The sequence below is a fragment of the Microchirus variegatus genome, assembly GCF_963457635.1.
Source record: "Microchirus variegatus genome assembly, chromosome: 4".
Taxonomy (NCBI): Eukaryota; Metazoa; Chordata; class Actinopteri; order Pleuronectiformes; family Soleidae; genus Microchirus; species Microchirus variegatus.
The window spans coordinates 25,190,997-25,204,482 of NC_139805.1; the positions used below are offsets into that span (position 1 = coordinate 25,190,997).

The window sequence follows — 13,486 nt, forward strand, 5'->3', positions numbered from 1 at the left end:
TTGAAATACTTATTCTGATTTGATCACCAGCATGAACAAATGCACACTGCAATCTTAAGTAGTCTTTTTGTGATATCAGAAAATCAGTGTGTGTGTACTTGTATTTATATCTATGTGAGGTCCAAAAAAACATACAAACTTATCTTTGTGAGGACATTTTGACCTTATGGGGACGTTTTGCCTCGGTCCCACAACTGATGCTTTTTCATGGTTAGAATTGTGTTTAGATTAGGGTTAGACACTTGGTTGTGATGGTTAGGGTTAGAGTAAGAGGCTGGGGAATGCATTATGTCTATGAGGTGTCCTCGCTAAGGTATACAAACAAGTATATGTTTGTGTTTCTTCAAGCCCTTTTAGCTTGATTAATTCTCTGAACACACCACGTTTCCCATCAGACCCTGACGCTCTGTCTTTGCAGCCTCTCCTTTGGTCTTTTGACCTGACATGAACCACGTTAGTCCATCACTACCTGTGAAGGAAGCATGTTGTTGAACCTCTGTTTACTCTGGCAACGCTGATTGAGTGCATGCACACACACGGACGCCTATTTCTGCTGCTGAGGATCACGGACGCTCCTCTTATCTGAGTTAAATTCAGCAGCATCAGTGGAGTGTGTTGATGGGAACGAGTGCAGGGACTGTGTGACACGGAGTCACATTATTCTGCCTGCACGTCATAAACCACCACTTCAGCCTTTGACTGGGTAACTTGGCTCATCGGCAACTAATAAATCTTTATTTGTGGTTAATCACAGTGTTCTCATAGAAGGGACTGACGATAAAACATGTTGCCAACTGGGTTTTTTTTTTTCAGGCTCCTAAAAATAAGTCTTTAGATGAACCGAGCTAAATGACTAAATGAGCAGGATTTATCTCTATAATACAAATATATGGGGACACAAAAATACATGATGAGGCTCAAGACATAAAACATCACGACTAAAGTGGTCCGAGAAATAAATAACTTATACAATTGAGTTGTGTAAATTATAAAAAATGTACTACTGGTTAGATACTGCATTGGTTACCTATGGCAATTGATCAAAAAAAAATAATAATAATCAAAGAAAATAGTGAAATGATCATGAGAATGAGAGGGAAATGGAAGAGCTCCAAGAACCCAAGTGTGTGCTGTCTTTATGCAAGAATATCCTCTTCTTTTACCAGGTGCAGTTAAATAACCCTGACTCTTAAACTGCATTTAATTGCCTGTAATTGAACTCCAAGAACCTGAGTGTGTACTGTCTTTATGCAAGAATTTCCATTTCTTTTTTACCAAGTGCATTTAAATTGTTAATTAGTTGAATGATGAAAGTCTTAAACTGAATTTAATTGCCTGTAATTGAACGCCAAGAACCCCAGTTTGTACTTTTATTTTTTAAGCAGTTGTTTTTATTTATTCTGTTGGTCTTTGTGTAGAAAGATAATTTTCCTCTTTGTTGTGGACAATAAAGTTGAACCTTAACTAACCTAAGCAGCTATGAGCTGATGCAATACTCGATATCAATCCATTACTGTTAACAATCACTGCATTGGATATCAGAAAAGAAAGAGCAAACATAGAATCCATCACAATCAAAAAAAACTCTAATTATCACATAATTATACATAATCATATTGAGGGCTTTTTATTTATTTCTCATGTGAGCAGAAGATTATTAATTACACATCAGGAGCATTATGTTTGTTGAAATGACTGGTTTAAACTACATGGTAATGTTTAAGAGCAAATATGTTCTTCACAGATTAGTAATCTTAGAGATTGGTATTAATAGATAGTCTGTATAGTGTTTATATTTGTATTTGCAAAGAAAAAAGATGAAGTGGTATCAACTAAGCCAACCCGATAACCTAACCTGAACGTATTCCTGTATTCTGGAAACAGAGAAAACAAAAGAACCCATTAAAAAATGGCTTAGCTTACAGCACATTTCTAAAAACATGTGCTATGTTGCTCCTGGTCCTCCGATTGACCTGTAAAGCCCACTGTTGACTGTGATTTAAAACTTGATAAACTGATCAGCTCTTTTCGTCAAGTGAGGCTAATAGATTCAAGCTTTTATTACGACTCGTCTGGACTGCTGTAGAACCCTTCATGTTGGGGTTAGCCAGGCCTTCCATTTATCTCCTTCAGCTTGTTCAAAAAGCTGCTTCTCACCTTTTAACTAGAACACACAGGGGTCAGCACATCTCGCCCCTTTTCTGGCCTCCCTCCTTTGGCTCCCATTGCATTACAGAATAGATTTAAAAATCCTTTTTGTGTGTGTACAAATGTCTTAAATGGTTGAGCTCTGCTCTACCGCTCTGGCTTGCTGCAGTCTCTAAAATCAGCTGCTCTTAGTGCTTCCTGGATTGCAGTAGAAGATTTCACAGCCCCCGAAAAATGTGGAATGGACTGTCATTAGACCTCTACTCTGTCTAATTTTAATTCGCTTTTTAAAGACTCACCTGTTTCCCGCTGTATTTGAGACAGTGTGAGTCTGCTCTTTGCCGATGAGATGTCGTCGTATTTTAATTTCACTGCTGTAAAGCACTTTGGTCAACTGTTGCTTGTGCTTTATATCATAAAGTGGGGGGGGGGGGCTGAGCTCAGGTGTGAAGTATACTCGCATATGTAATCCCACACCATCCATCTCAAACCAATTAGAGCAGTAGATGAATCCCAGCTCTGCCTGAATCTCATATTCAAACTCCATCTTTTGTCTCATTTTCTTTTTCTCTTCACATTTTTAACCCGTGCATTTCATTCTCTTCTCTCTGTGCGTCTCTCTATCATTTTTTTCAGAACCAATGCTGGGAGCGTAACAGATTTCCGTGGCAATTACATTGTGGGGCAGCGGAGGGAGAGGCGAGTGGAGCGGAACAACTTAAAATGGTTATATAGAAATGACTCTCAGGCCCTTTAATTACACCACTATCGATTGCAGTGTGCAGGTTTCCCCCTCATGCTCCACAGTTAGTGGCCTGCAGAGAACAGCAGTGTGTGATGCTTCTGAAAATTAGACGCTGTATCATTTCTTTTCATTTGGTGGCACTTATGGGATAAATGTATGAGTCTGATCACTAAAAATTAGTAATTAAGTATCTGTGGCCCTATAGAGAGATATTTATTAGTCACTCACTATAAGCTTCACTGTGTTAACTTTGGTGATTTTTTTTGAGCAGTAGAACTTCATTCTGAAACTTTTCCTGGACACTTCTCTGTGTTTTTTTCACTCCAATGCGTTCGCAGCTGTCTCACTTGTCCGGGGCGACTCCAGATCTCAACACCGCTGTAGCCTGAGAGAGTCGTGTGGCACTTGAAGGCTTAATTGGACATTTTGACAATGAATGGTTTGAATGTGACAGGCGTGTGTGTGTATTTAAAAGTTACTCGCAAAAGGTTTTTAAAATGCTACCCTATGTAATTATACAATAGAGCAATGTAGTGATGTCACGCTCCTTTGTTAGTTTCAAGATTGTAGCCGCTATAAAGTGAGGGTCTTTCTTTAACCACATAAAAAAGGATTGAACACCAAATATTCTTTTGTTTATTCCAATTAACAGCTTTGGAGTCATTGTGATGGTTGAATGTCTCGACAGTGAGGATAAAGCAGTAGACCACATGTGTCAAACTCAAGGCCTGGGGGCCATGATGTGGCCCGCCACTTCATTTTATGTGGCCCGCATGTCAGGGTGCGAAATACCCATTAACAATCGGGGGGGGGGGGTCCCCATCTCCCATTTGTTGCACAATACTAATAAACACAGACCCCCCTGTATTTGACACCGTCCTCATAAGGAATAATTTTAATGAACTTTGGAAAATCAGGACATGATCCATTTGCCCTGATGCACTTTGACAGTGAGCTGACTTTCTTCTCAAAAACAAAAAGTATCTCGGAATGACTTGAAATTTACCATGATGATAGTCGTTATTGTCCTGAATAACGATGCGTAATAACTCTGTGGCTCTGTAGCGTCTTCAGTTACGCAGCGCCATAGCTCTGGCTTACCTTGGTCAATTAGGGTGATTGACAGCTCGTTTTAAACCTCTAAACCGGTAGAATCAGACCCCGGTCTCCAAATGTGTGTGAATCACTTCATTAGCGAGTCGAAAGGACATAAATGCATATGACGCATTTGGGCGGACATTCGCCTATCTCTAACCAGAACGATCTAATGTTGCTCTGTAATGATCAATCAGACCGGGATTTGTTCCCAAAGCATGCTGGGAAGTGTAGTTCTTCATTAGAAGTGGTTTTGTTCTGGTGGAAATAACTTGTTTTGATAAACAGCAAAGGTAAGGCAATATTTCTGGTTGTATTTCTTGAAAGTCAGTTGTTTTGCTCTTAATTGGGGCTGGATCCGTGAATCTAAAAACAAAAAAATGTTACCGCTGGAATCTGTGGATTCTCTGCTGACCAGTTTCTGACCTTTCTGTGGGTATGCAGCATGTCTGTGTTTGTTAAAGTTAGATATGGTTTTATGATGCTTTTGTCGTTGCGTCTGATGCTGCCGTGAAGAAGAGGTTAAAAGTGTGCTTACTTTCTTTTGTATTTGCATATCTCTTAAAGAATAATTGTAATACATTTTTGAAAATCAGGACATGATCCATTGGCCCTGATGCACTTTGACAGTGAGCTGACTTTCTTCTCAAAAACAAAAAGTATCTCGGAATGACTTGAAATTTAACATGATAATAGTCGTTATCGCCCTGAACAAGGATCTGTTGAAAATATTTGCACATCTCTTAAGCAGTTTGCCAAATACCCATTTTAACAATCAGGGAATCCCCATCTCCAATTTGTTGCACAATACTGTTTCACCACCCCAGGTGCCACACTGCAGTATTGGCTATCTTCCCTGTCAGATGTGGGCTTTTTCCACAGCGCCATTTGGAAAGCAAATAATTAAAACATTAAAAATACACAATTAGAAATAAAATAATTTACATTTTGTCTGGTTAAAAAGGGATAAGGAAGCATGCAAACTGTATAATGTATGTAGATCATATATGTAAAACTGAAATTACAAAAATCTTTTGGAAAAAAACATGCTTTCCAATTACACTGTAACATGTTTAGACCCCCCTATTGCAGTGTATCATTGCATATGCATCATGCAACGAGTGAAATTGAGATTGTAGATTGTCTCTGTAGAGAGAAAGGCAAGCAGATTTGCAAAGTTCTGCTTTAAAGCTTTCATACACACTGTTTTCTGGTGTGTTGTTTTCCAGCCTCAGTTTTTGGTTCTCTTGCTGTTGCATCAGAACCACTGCGTCCTGTGTAAAGATGCGCTACAGTAGGACACACGTTCTTTTTATTTGAGTTTGATGGATCAACTCGCTCAACATAAGCCCAGGACACACTGCTGCATCGGTCAGCCAACAGAAAAGAGCAGCAACCAACCATAACGCTGCATCACTTGGCATTTACAACCAGCTACCATTACATACTGCATAATCTGCACCAGCAGGTGGTGGTAGTGTGTGTTGTTCATTGAAAAGTTAAACTAAAAGACCTATCCAGCGGCAGCGCTTCTTTATTGTGTTACTTGGTCACCACAAATAATGTTGTACTTCCACATCCAAACGTCCAATTGCTTAGACATTTCTGTCTCATCTTCTGATCTCTGTCATGGACAGAGATCATAAGACTAGAAAGCCAACAGCAAAGCTCCTGTCGAGGGCCAATGAGGGTAATTGTCAGTCAAACTCTGTATTCCCTTGAAATTAACTGGAGAGGCAGCAAACCCAGACTATAATGGCCATATGCTGTTTCAAAACAGATTGACAATAATTCTCAAGACAAATGACTTGCAGAGAAAAAGTCCCATTATTCAATTTTTGCTTGCTTTTGTAAAGAGCAGGTACAAAAAACTATGAAGTCTCTGAGGCTGATAGGCTGTGGAAATTCCTGCTTTTACTTTTCACATTTCATTTAGCCAGTAAAAGACATCCGACATACATTGTAACCCCCTTTAAATAATTTCATCATCTCTCCAAACTCAACTTTGAGTCACCTCTTACCTGTGGAAACAGCCCCGTCTGTGAACCCATTCATCACCGAGCGGAATTACTCTGTGACAAATCTCTCTGGCTGCCGCGTGTCTGCAGATTGAATACACAAACGCGGCACATGTTCCATCCCTGCTCTTTAGCCAAAGTCATTTGTGCCAGTGTCAAAAGTGATAAATGGGTTATGTGGTGCCTATGAGAAAAAGCAGGGAATTTCTTCAAATGTATTAAATGGGAGCAAAAAGCAAGGCTGGAGACAAGGACTCTGGTGTTGTGTGCTGCTGCAGGCAGGGGATCTCTGTCACACACAGTTTGTGCCCCTGCTTCACATCTTTACTGGCACCTCATCTGCATTTCCCTCAGATATACAGCCACCGTTCCGTTTCCTTCCCCACAGGAACGGTGAGATCACAGCAGTCCAGCACACACTGTGTGTCCACTGATTGCAATTTGTGTGTGTGTTAGAGTACGGTCTTTGTCTTTGTCAGCTTCAATTTGTAGACCTTTACATGTAGGACGTTATTTTGTTTGTCAGGTGGTTTTGCTGTCACTTCTCATGTGACATTGGGATATATGTTTGATCTCAGGTGGGAAAGTTCAAATTTGAACCTTAAAATCCAATTTGCGTTCAAAATGTACAGCCTAGAAGTGCAGGAGACAGTCTGACGTGATAACCGCTTGGTGCAACAGAGTGATGCCGGAAGACATGTTATATTGTTGTTTTGTTGTGAAAATGGAGGACATAAGAAATAGTGTGACAACTTATATTTCCACTTCGATCAGTGTCTAACATAATCCCATAATCACGATTTGTCTTGAATATTTTTGTGAATTTAACTGTCAATCCTTCCTCTTTTGTTGTGTTTTTGTTTCTCAGAGCGTAAAGAGATCACACTGACTGTTGGAAACCAGCTGTCCTACAAGAAAATCTACAACGTGGTGGGATACCTGAAAGGAAAGACGAACCCAGGTGTGTACAAACGATTTGAAGCAAAAGCAGTTTGTCTTAACATGTGTATGTCCTGCAGTCACTTAATTATGGAGCCTGATTTTTACCTACGCCAAGGAGGTTATGTTTTTGCCAGAGTTTGTCTGTATGTCTGTTAGATAGCAACATAACTAGAAAAGTCACAGACGGATTTGGATGAAATTTCTGGAAATGTCCACAATGGGACCAGGAACAAGTGATAAAACTCTGGGTGTGAGCCGTAGGTGCTATCAGTGGTCTGACCCAGGCGCGCCGGCAGGGTGTATTTTGTAGGCACTGAGCTGCCTTGGGCGGAGGTCTGCGCTCTCCGAGTGCTTTTCTAGTTCTTCTAGGAGTTTGCATGTTCTATCTGTGTGCACGTGTTTTTTCCGGGTTCTCCGATTTCTTCCCACAGTCCAGAGACATGCAGATTTGGGGATTAGGCAAATTAGACAAATTGGACACTCGGAATTGACCGTAGGTGTGAGTGGATGGTTGTTTGTCTCTAAACGTGGCCCTGTGATGGATCGGCAAAATAGGGTGTGACCCCGTCTATTGCCCTATGTCAGCTGAGATTGGCACAGCACCCCCGTGAAAAACTGTAGAAGATGGATGGATGGCTTTTATGGACGATGCCGGTCCGTTTGTAAGGCTACGGTAAAATTACCCTACACTTTACTTTGTTTATAAAGTCAGTAAAGTATTTTCCAATCCAATATGTACTTTTTGTAAAATAGAGTCAAAATAGATGATAAGAAATAAGTAGCAATCTTGACACTTCTGAAAAACTCTTTCTGCTCTAAAGTAGAAATCCAATGCTGATATTTTAGCTTTATTTATTTTGAAAACAATAATCTTTGATCAATAATTGCATTTGTCCTACCCTGTCATTTCAATTTCAACAATGTTTTGCAGCTTCAATCGTTGTTGGTCGGTGTATTCACTGTATTTGACAGACTCTTCTTAGCATCTCTTTTGTTGTCTCACTTTCTGTTGCATCGGTCCTTAGAGTAAACACGTCCATGTGAGTCTCTTTGAACAGAATTAGTGGCTTCCTTCTGTGACTGCCTGTCACCAGCAGCTTCAACCAGATGTGAACAGATTTAAAAAAAAAAAAAATCAACATTTTTCACATCTGCCTCTCAGCGCAGCAGTAAATGCAGCAGTGCTGTATTTTCCACATCACTTAATGTTACTCAGAGGAGGCGACTGAAATGACTCAGCTTACTGTGATCATGACGATTAAAACCCCTGAGTCGCATTGTGCCTGTGACGAACTGCTCGCGTCTCACTACAGGATAGAAACGGTTTATATGAAAATAATGTACTTGGAAAAACCCACTGAATACATCAACATAAGAATGAGACGTTGCCGTTTATCTGGAGGAGGAGACTGGAGGAGTGTTGGTACAGGACCGGGTTCATGGGAGTCTGTGTGTGTGTGTGATTTTGTTAAAGTGCTTGCATTTATTGTGACTAATACTCCATTTATATCAGCTCCCCGCAGCACCACCCACTGGTTTGTGAGCTGCTGTTTTGCAGCCTCCAGTTCTTGCAGTTGTTCCCAACAACATCAGAAAAGACCATATTTGGTTGTGAGGATGGAGTTATGGAGAAAGAGAGCAGTGGAGCTTACTGAGACTGTGCGTGACATCTGCTGTCAATCACACCATGACCACACCCTATTGCATATCCCATTTAGAGTCGATTCTAAATGTGAAACAAAATTGACATCATGCTTTGTTAAAGACAACTGTAAAACGTGAGTCCACAAACCCCTCTGTAAAAGTTTACTGACATTGCAATATCATTATAATGTTTTGGTTAATTTTCCCATTGTGTGGTCCTGTTTTGATCCTCATAATAATTATTATAATAATAATAAGGAAATTCCACATTGGCTTCACCTTCATGACCTCATGTATATTCTTTCATTCTGTTTTTGTGAGGATCAAGTTAGTTAAATGTGTTTTTGGCAGAATGCTGGTAGTACAACGATTACAGCACAATACTTCTTTCCTGAGAAGGGTATTTAAAGGTCACATAGAGTGGTCCTGTTGCACATGTATGCGAGTTATGGAGGTCTACTTACATACATTAACTTGTTTTTATGGTCAAAAACCTCCTAGTTGATCTAAACGAGCCGATAGAAATCTCTCCTTACTGACGCTCTCCTCGGCCGCAGTGTTTCAGTCTGAAATCTCACCCTGGATTTCCACTGGACGCGGAACGGCCGTGTAACGGCAGCGGCGCGGTTCTGCTTCGTCCTCTGCCCGGCGGCAATCCCCACCGGGTGCGTTACGGCAGCGGCGCGGAGCCTTGGGAGCCGGCGGTATTCACGGAAGATCGCGCGATAATCTTGAACGGACGCGAGTTCGCGAGATCCAGCGATAGACTGTGTGTATAAAGTAAATAACAACAACACAGCTTCTTTTCATTCTCCGACGTGGAAGAACTGTTGATCTGGTGTCATAAATGATTTTATGTTTCTCCACTTCAACAATCAGTCTCTCGTCGTACATTATGACTCTCCGAGACGCTCTTGACTGTTTACCTGGCAGGAGCGGTCACGACGTAATGTTGATGTGAAGTTGTGACAGGCGATATTACCTGCGTATTGTGTTTTATTTTGAAAGGGGGGCGGAAATGTTTTACTCTGATTCTGTGTCGGACTTCCTGTCTTGTGCGATCTGTTTCGTTGAAATTTACGAGGTTCAGCAGCGACAATGGAAAAAATAGAACTGATTCATATCGATAGCGCTGCGGCGCGGCTCTCATTGATTAGAATGGAAGCGATTTGCAACGGCGACCGCGCCACTGCCGTTCCGCGGCCGTTCCGCGGCCGTTCCGCGTCCAGTGGAAATCCAGGGTCACACCCAGAAGACAGATGTGATTGGCCAGCCAGCGTAGAGCCTTCCCAACTGTCTTGTGATTGGCCAATAACCGGAAGTGACACAATTAGCACACCAGCTCTCAGAAGCGCACACACAAAAAAAAAACGCGTTAATTGGAACTTCCGGTCTAGGTCCGCTTTAGTTGATTTCTACTTTACCTGATTTGTAGCCCAATTACATTTCGGATCCAGGTACATTCAGTTGGATCACACTGCAGACTGGTGGCTAGCACTGTTGCCTCACTGTTTGACTCCCGGTTCAACCAAGGGCATGTTCTGCATGTTCTCCCTGTGTGCATGAGGGTTTTCTACTCCGGTTTTCTCCCATAATCCAATACCATGCAGACGTTAATTGGACCATAGGTGTGAATGTGAGAGTATTTCGTTGTTCAGACCCTGCCTTTTGCCCTATGTCGGCTGGGATCGGCTCCAGCAATAGACCAATTTTCCAGCTCAAGTAATTTCCAAACATATTATATCTTTTTAATATTTTAAATGAACTCTTTCACTCAGCTGATTCTGCTCTTATCCACTTAAATAATCCCTCTGCAGAGAATCCACCTGCCCTCCTCTCCTCCTGTAGCAGTCAGTGCACTGTTACTATACCTGTCCTGCCCAGTCGCTGGTGGAAAATTACCTCACTGATTTACAATGTGATATTAGGCAGCCATAATGGGCCACTAAAGCAGATAATATGGGCCACAAATCTATGGAAGGAGCCACCTTTTACCTGGTTGTTGGCATTTGATTGTACGTCTGTTCCGCGCTCCTCTGTCGACCCTAAACACGATGCATATTCATGTACATTTGCAAATGGCTCCAAGTCTCGAATGAATGTGGAGGAGCCATTTGCTTGAAGCTGCATTGCTATTAAATAAGCAACACTTAGATAATTTATTATTTTTTTCCCCAGAAATGATTTCTCTACATCGACAAGCAGATCAACAGTAAAACTAAAACATGCAAATGAAAGCAGCCCAGTAGTTTGACCCAAAGCAGTGCAGCAAATAAATAAATAAATACTGCACAGCGGCTGCTGAATGTTAAGTCTCAAAGGAATATCTTCTCAAATTTGTGTTTAACATGAGCAGCTGTTACCAGTGACACGAGGTCAAAGGCTTTTGTAGTAGTCCTAACAGTATGATGTGGGTTTTCACCACCGGGGTTGACTTAACTCAATGATCCTGATGGCTGAAACGGCACAATATGCATCTGTGGAATGAGATTTAAAGCTGTGGTAGGTGCATCAGCAACAACTGCTAACAAAAAAGCAATACATCTAAGGAGTTGGACAATGAACACAATAAATCATGAGTCAATATAGATGGAGCATATGTGTTTATATCAATGGGAGATTGAGCCATTCAACCAATTGTGTTAAAATGTCAAATTCAATTCATAATGCAGGTGTTAGTACATATAGAAGGTTTTATTTCAGGGATAAACAACACAAACGGAGAGAAATCATATTTTGCCAATAAATTCTCCTAAATCTTACACTGTACCTTAAAAAGACAGAGGCTTTTTGTATTTGTTTTGTTTTTGTCATTTTATTCCAGGAGAAAAACCAACTGCGTGGAGGCAGATGTGTCTGATGTCATCACCATTTCTATGACTCTAGTTTGCCAAAACCAACAGAAGAGGCAAAAAACAGAAAGCAATTATTGACTCACTTCACTAAACCTGAACTATAATAATTAGCCCAGGCCTCAGGGCAATGAGAGCACAGCCATGTGTATTTAATTATCTTTTTTGTGTGTGTTTTGTTTTCTTTTATTCTCCAGTGAGGTCATCTCTTCTCCATTCAATTAAACAAAGCAACGACATTTACACTACCGTGTGTCTGATTTGAAGCAGTTCACAGTCTCACAGCTGTTCATGTGATCCACCTCAACAACTCACAGCGCTACACACACACACACACACACACACACACACACACACACACACACACACACACACAGACACACACACACACACACACACACACACACACACACACACACACATACATACACATACACACTGTACGGTTCTGAGGATAAGCTAGCAGGCGCCTCAGAGTGCCCAGTTGGCAAAGCCACATTTGCTCTGTTCTTGTGTTCACCTGCAGAAACCCGCTTTGAGCCTCTTTGCTCAATAATCAGTCTTTTTTGAAAACACCCAGAAGCCAGCTAACACACCCAGTGTGTTAGTGTGTTTTCTTGTATGTGTGGGTGAGTAGATTGGACTGTTTTCCACATGTTGGATGAACATGTTATAATCTTACCCATTGATTTCCTATGGTGATTTTTGGCCAATTGGCCAGATTTCGGTCCCGATATGGCCTTCCGATTTTAGGCTAATTTGAACAGATTATCTGGCCAAATTGTCCTGTATTGTGAGACTTTAACCAATGGGATTATAACATCAGTCTTTTCCGTTTTCAAATCATAACATGTTTGATATTAACGACCGGACGGTGATTGGCGCATGAGCAGAACCCAACAATAACCAATGAGAGCGAGTTGACCGGGACACGGATGTTGCATACTTTTGTTTTTATAAGCATAAATTGATTCTATCTTTTCAGGCATGACTTCGTACACAGTTTTTAACCGCTATTAACTGACAGTCCACGTCCATATCTGTTTATATTCCGAAGTCACGTTAAATCACACGTTTTTTGATGAGATCCCAAATCCCTGGAATCTCCTCCCTGAAATGTGTGGTCCTGCATCTTGACTGGATTATCTAGTCTCCAGATTAAAACATTGAAAATCCACTACAAAGTGTTGTTAATAGCAATTTTGTTCCAGCTACAAAAACCTATGTTTAAAATATTATGTTTCAAGAAGGTTGGAAAATTGGTCAGATTAGACGGAAGGTAGGTTTAAGGTTCACTAGAGCTCTGTCATTCATCCCCAACAAGGATGAAAAATAATTCTATCTTTCTTTGTTCAGATCGCCACGTGCTGGTTGGCAGTAGTCATGACAGCAACCAGCAAGGCGGAGCTTCAGCCATCGTGAACCAGCTCATCGCCGCACTGACGGAGCAGACCAAACAAGGTTGGGTGCCGGACCGCACCACTGTGTTTTGCTCGTGGGGGGGCTCAGCCCTGGGGAACATCGGGTCGTATGAGTGGGGAAAGGTCAGTGAGCACACAAGCATGTGTTTTATTAAATGTCAGTTCAGAGGTCAATGGCAAGAGAATGATTCATACTGATGGAAAAGCAACAACGAATAATAATAAAAATGTAAAGTACAGTATGCCACACGCGTAGTAAGGACCATCATGGAGGAACCTTTTACAGAAAAATGACTTATTTGCTACTGAGCTGTTAACATTTATGAGTGATGAAAAAGGTATTTTTATTTGATCCCTGGAAGCAAAAATAGAAAAGAAATGTAGTTAAATTACGCAATTACTGACATGACAGTGAAATGATCTTTGTTAGGACCAAAAAAAATATCTTTTGACTTTTTTTTGTCTGATCCCCACAAATTTAAGGGTTAAGAGTTGGTTCTAGAGCTACACTCTTAGAAATAAGGGTTCCAAAAGTGTCCAAGGGTTCTTGGTAAGACTAATGGTTCCAGTAAGAACCATTTTGATCCAGAGAACCCTTTAAAACCCCTTTCCTGAATAAAG

The 13,486-nt window shown here is 41.0% G+C and overlaps 1 protein-coding gene across 1 annotated transcript in view; it reads left to right on the forward strand.

The window, feature by feature from the left end:
• naaladl2 (N-acetylated alpha-linked acidic dipeptidase like 2) overlaps nt 1-13,486 on the forward strand; it is a gene marked incomplete at both ends in the record, with an annotated part of 253,223 nt that overhangs the window by 112,079 nt on the left and 127,658 nt on the right. Inside the window, 2 exons of the mRNA XM_083888090.1 lie at nt 6,875-6,967; nt 12,801-12,988. Of these exons, the coding sequence (XP_083744216.1) occupies nt 6,875-6,967; nt 12,801-12,988 (281 nt within the window). The remainder of the gene's footprint in view (nt 1-6,874; nt 6,968-12,800; nt 12,989-13,486) is intronic.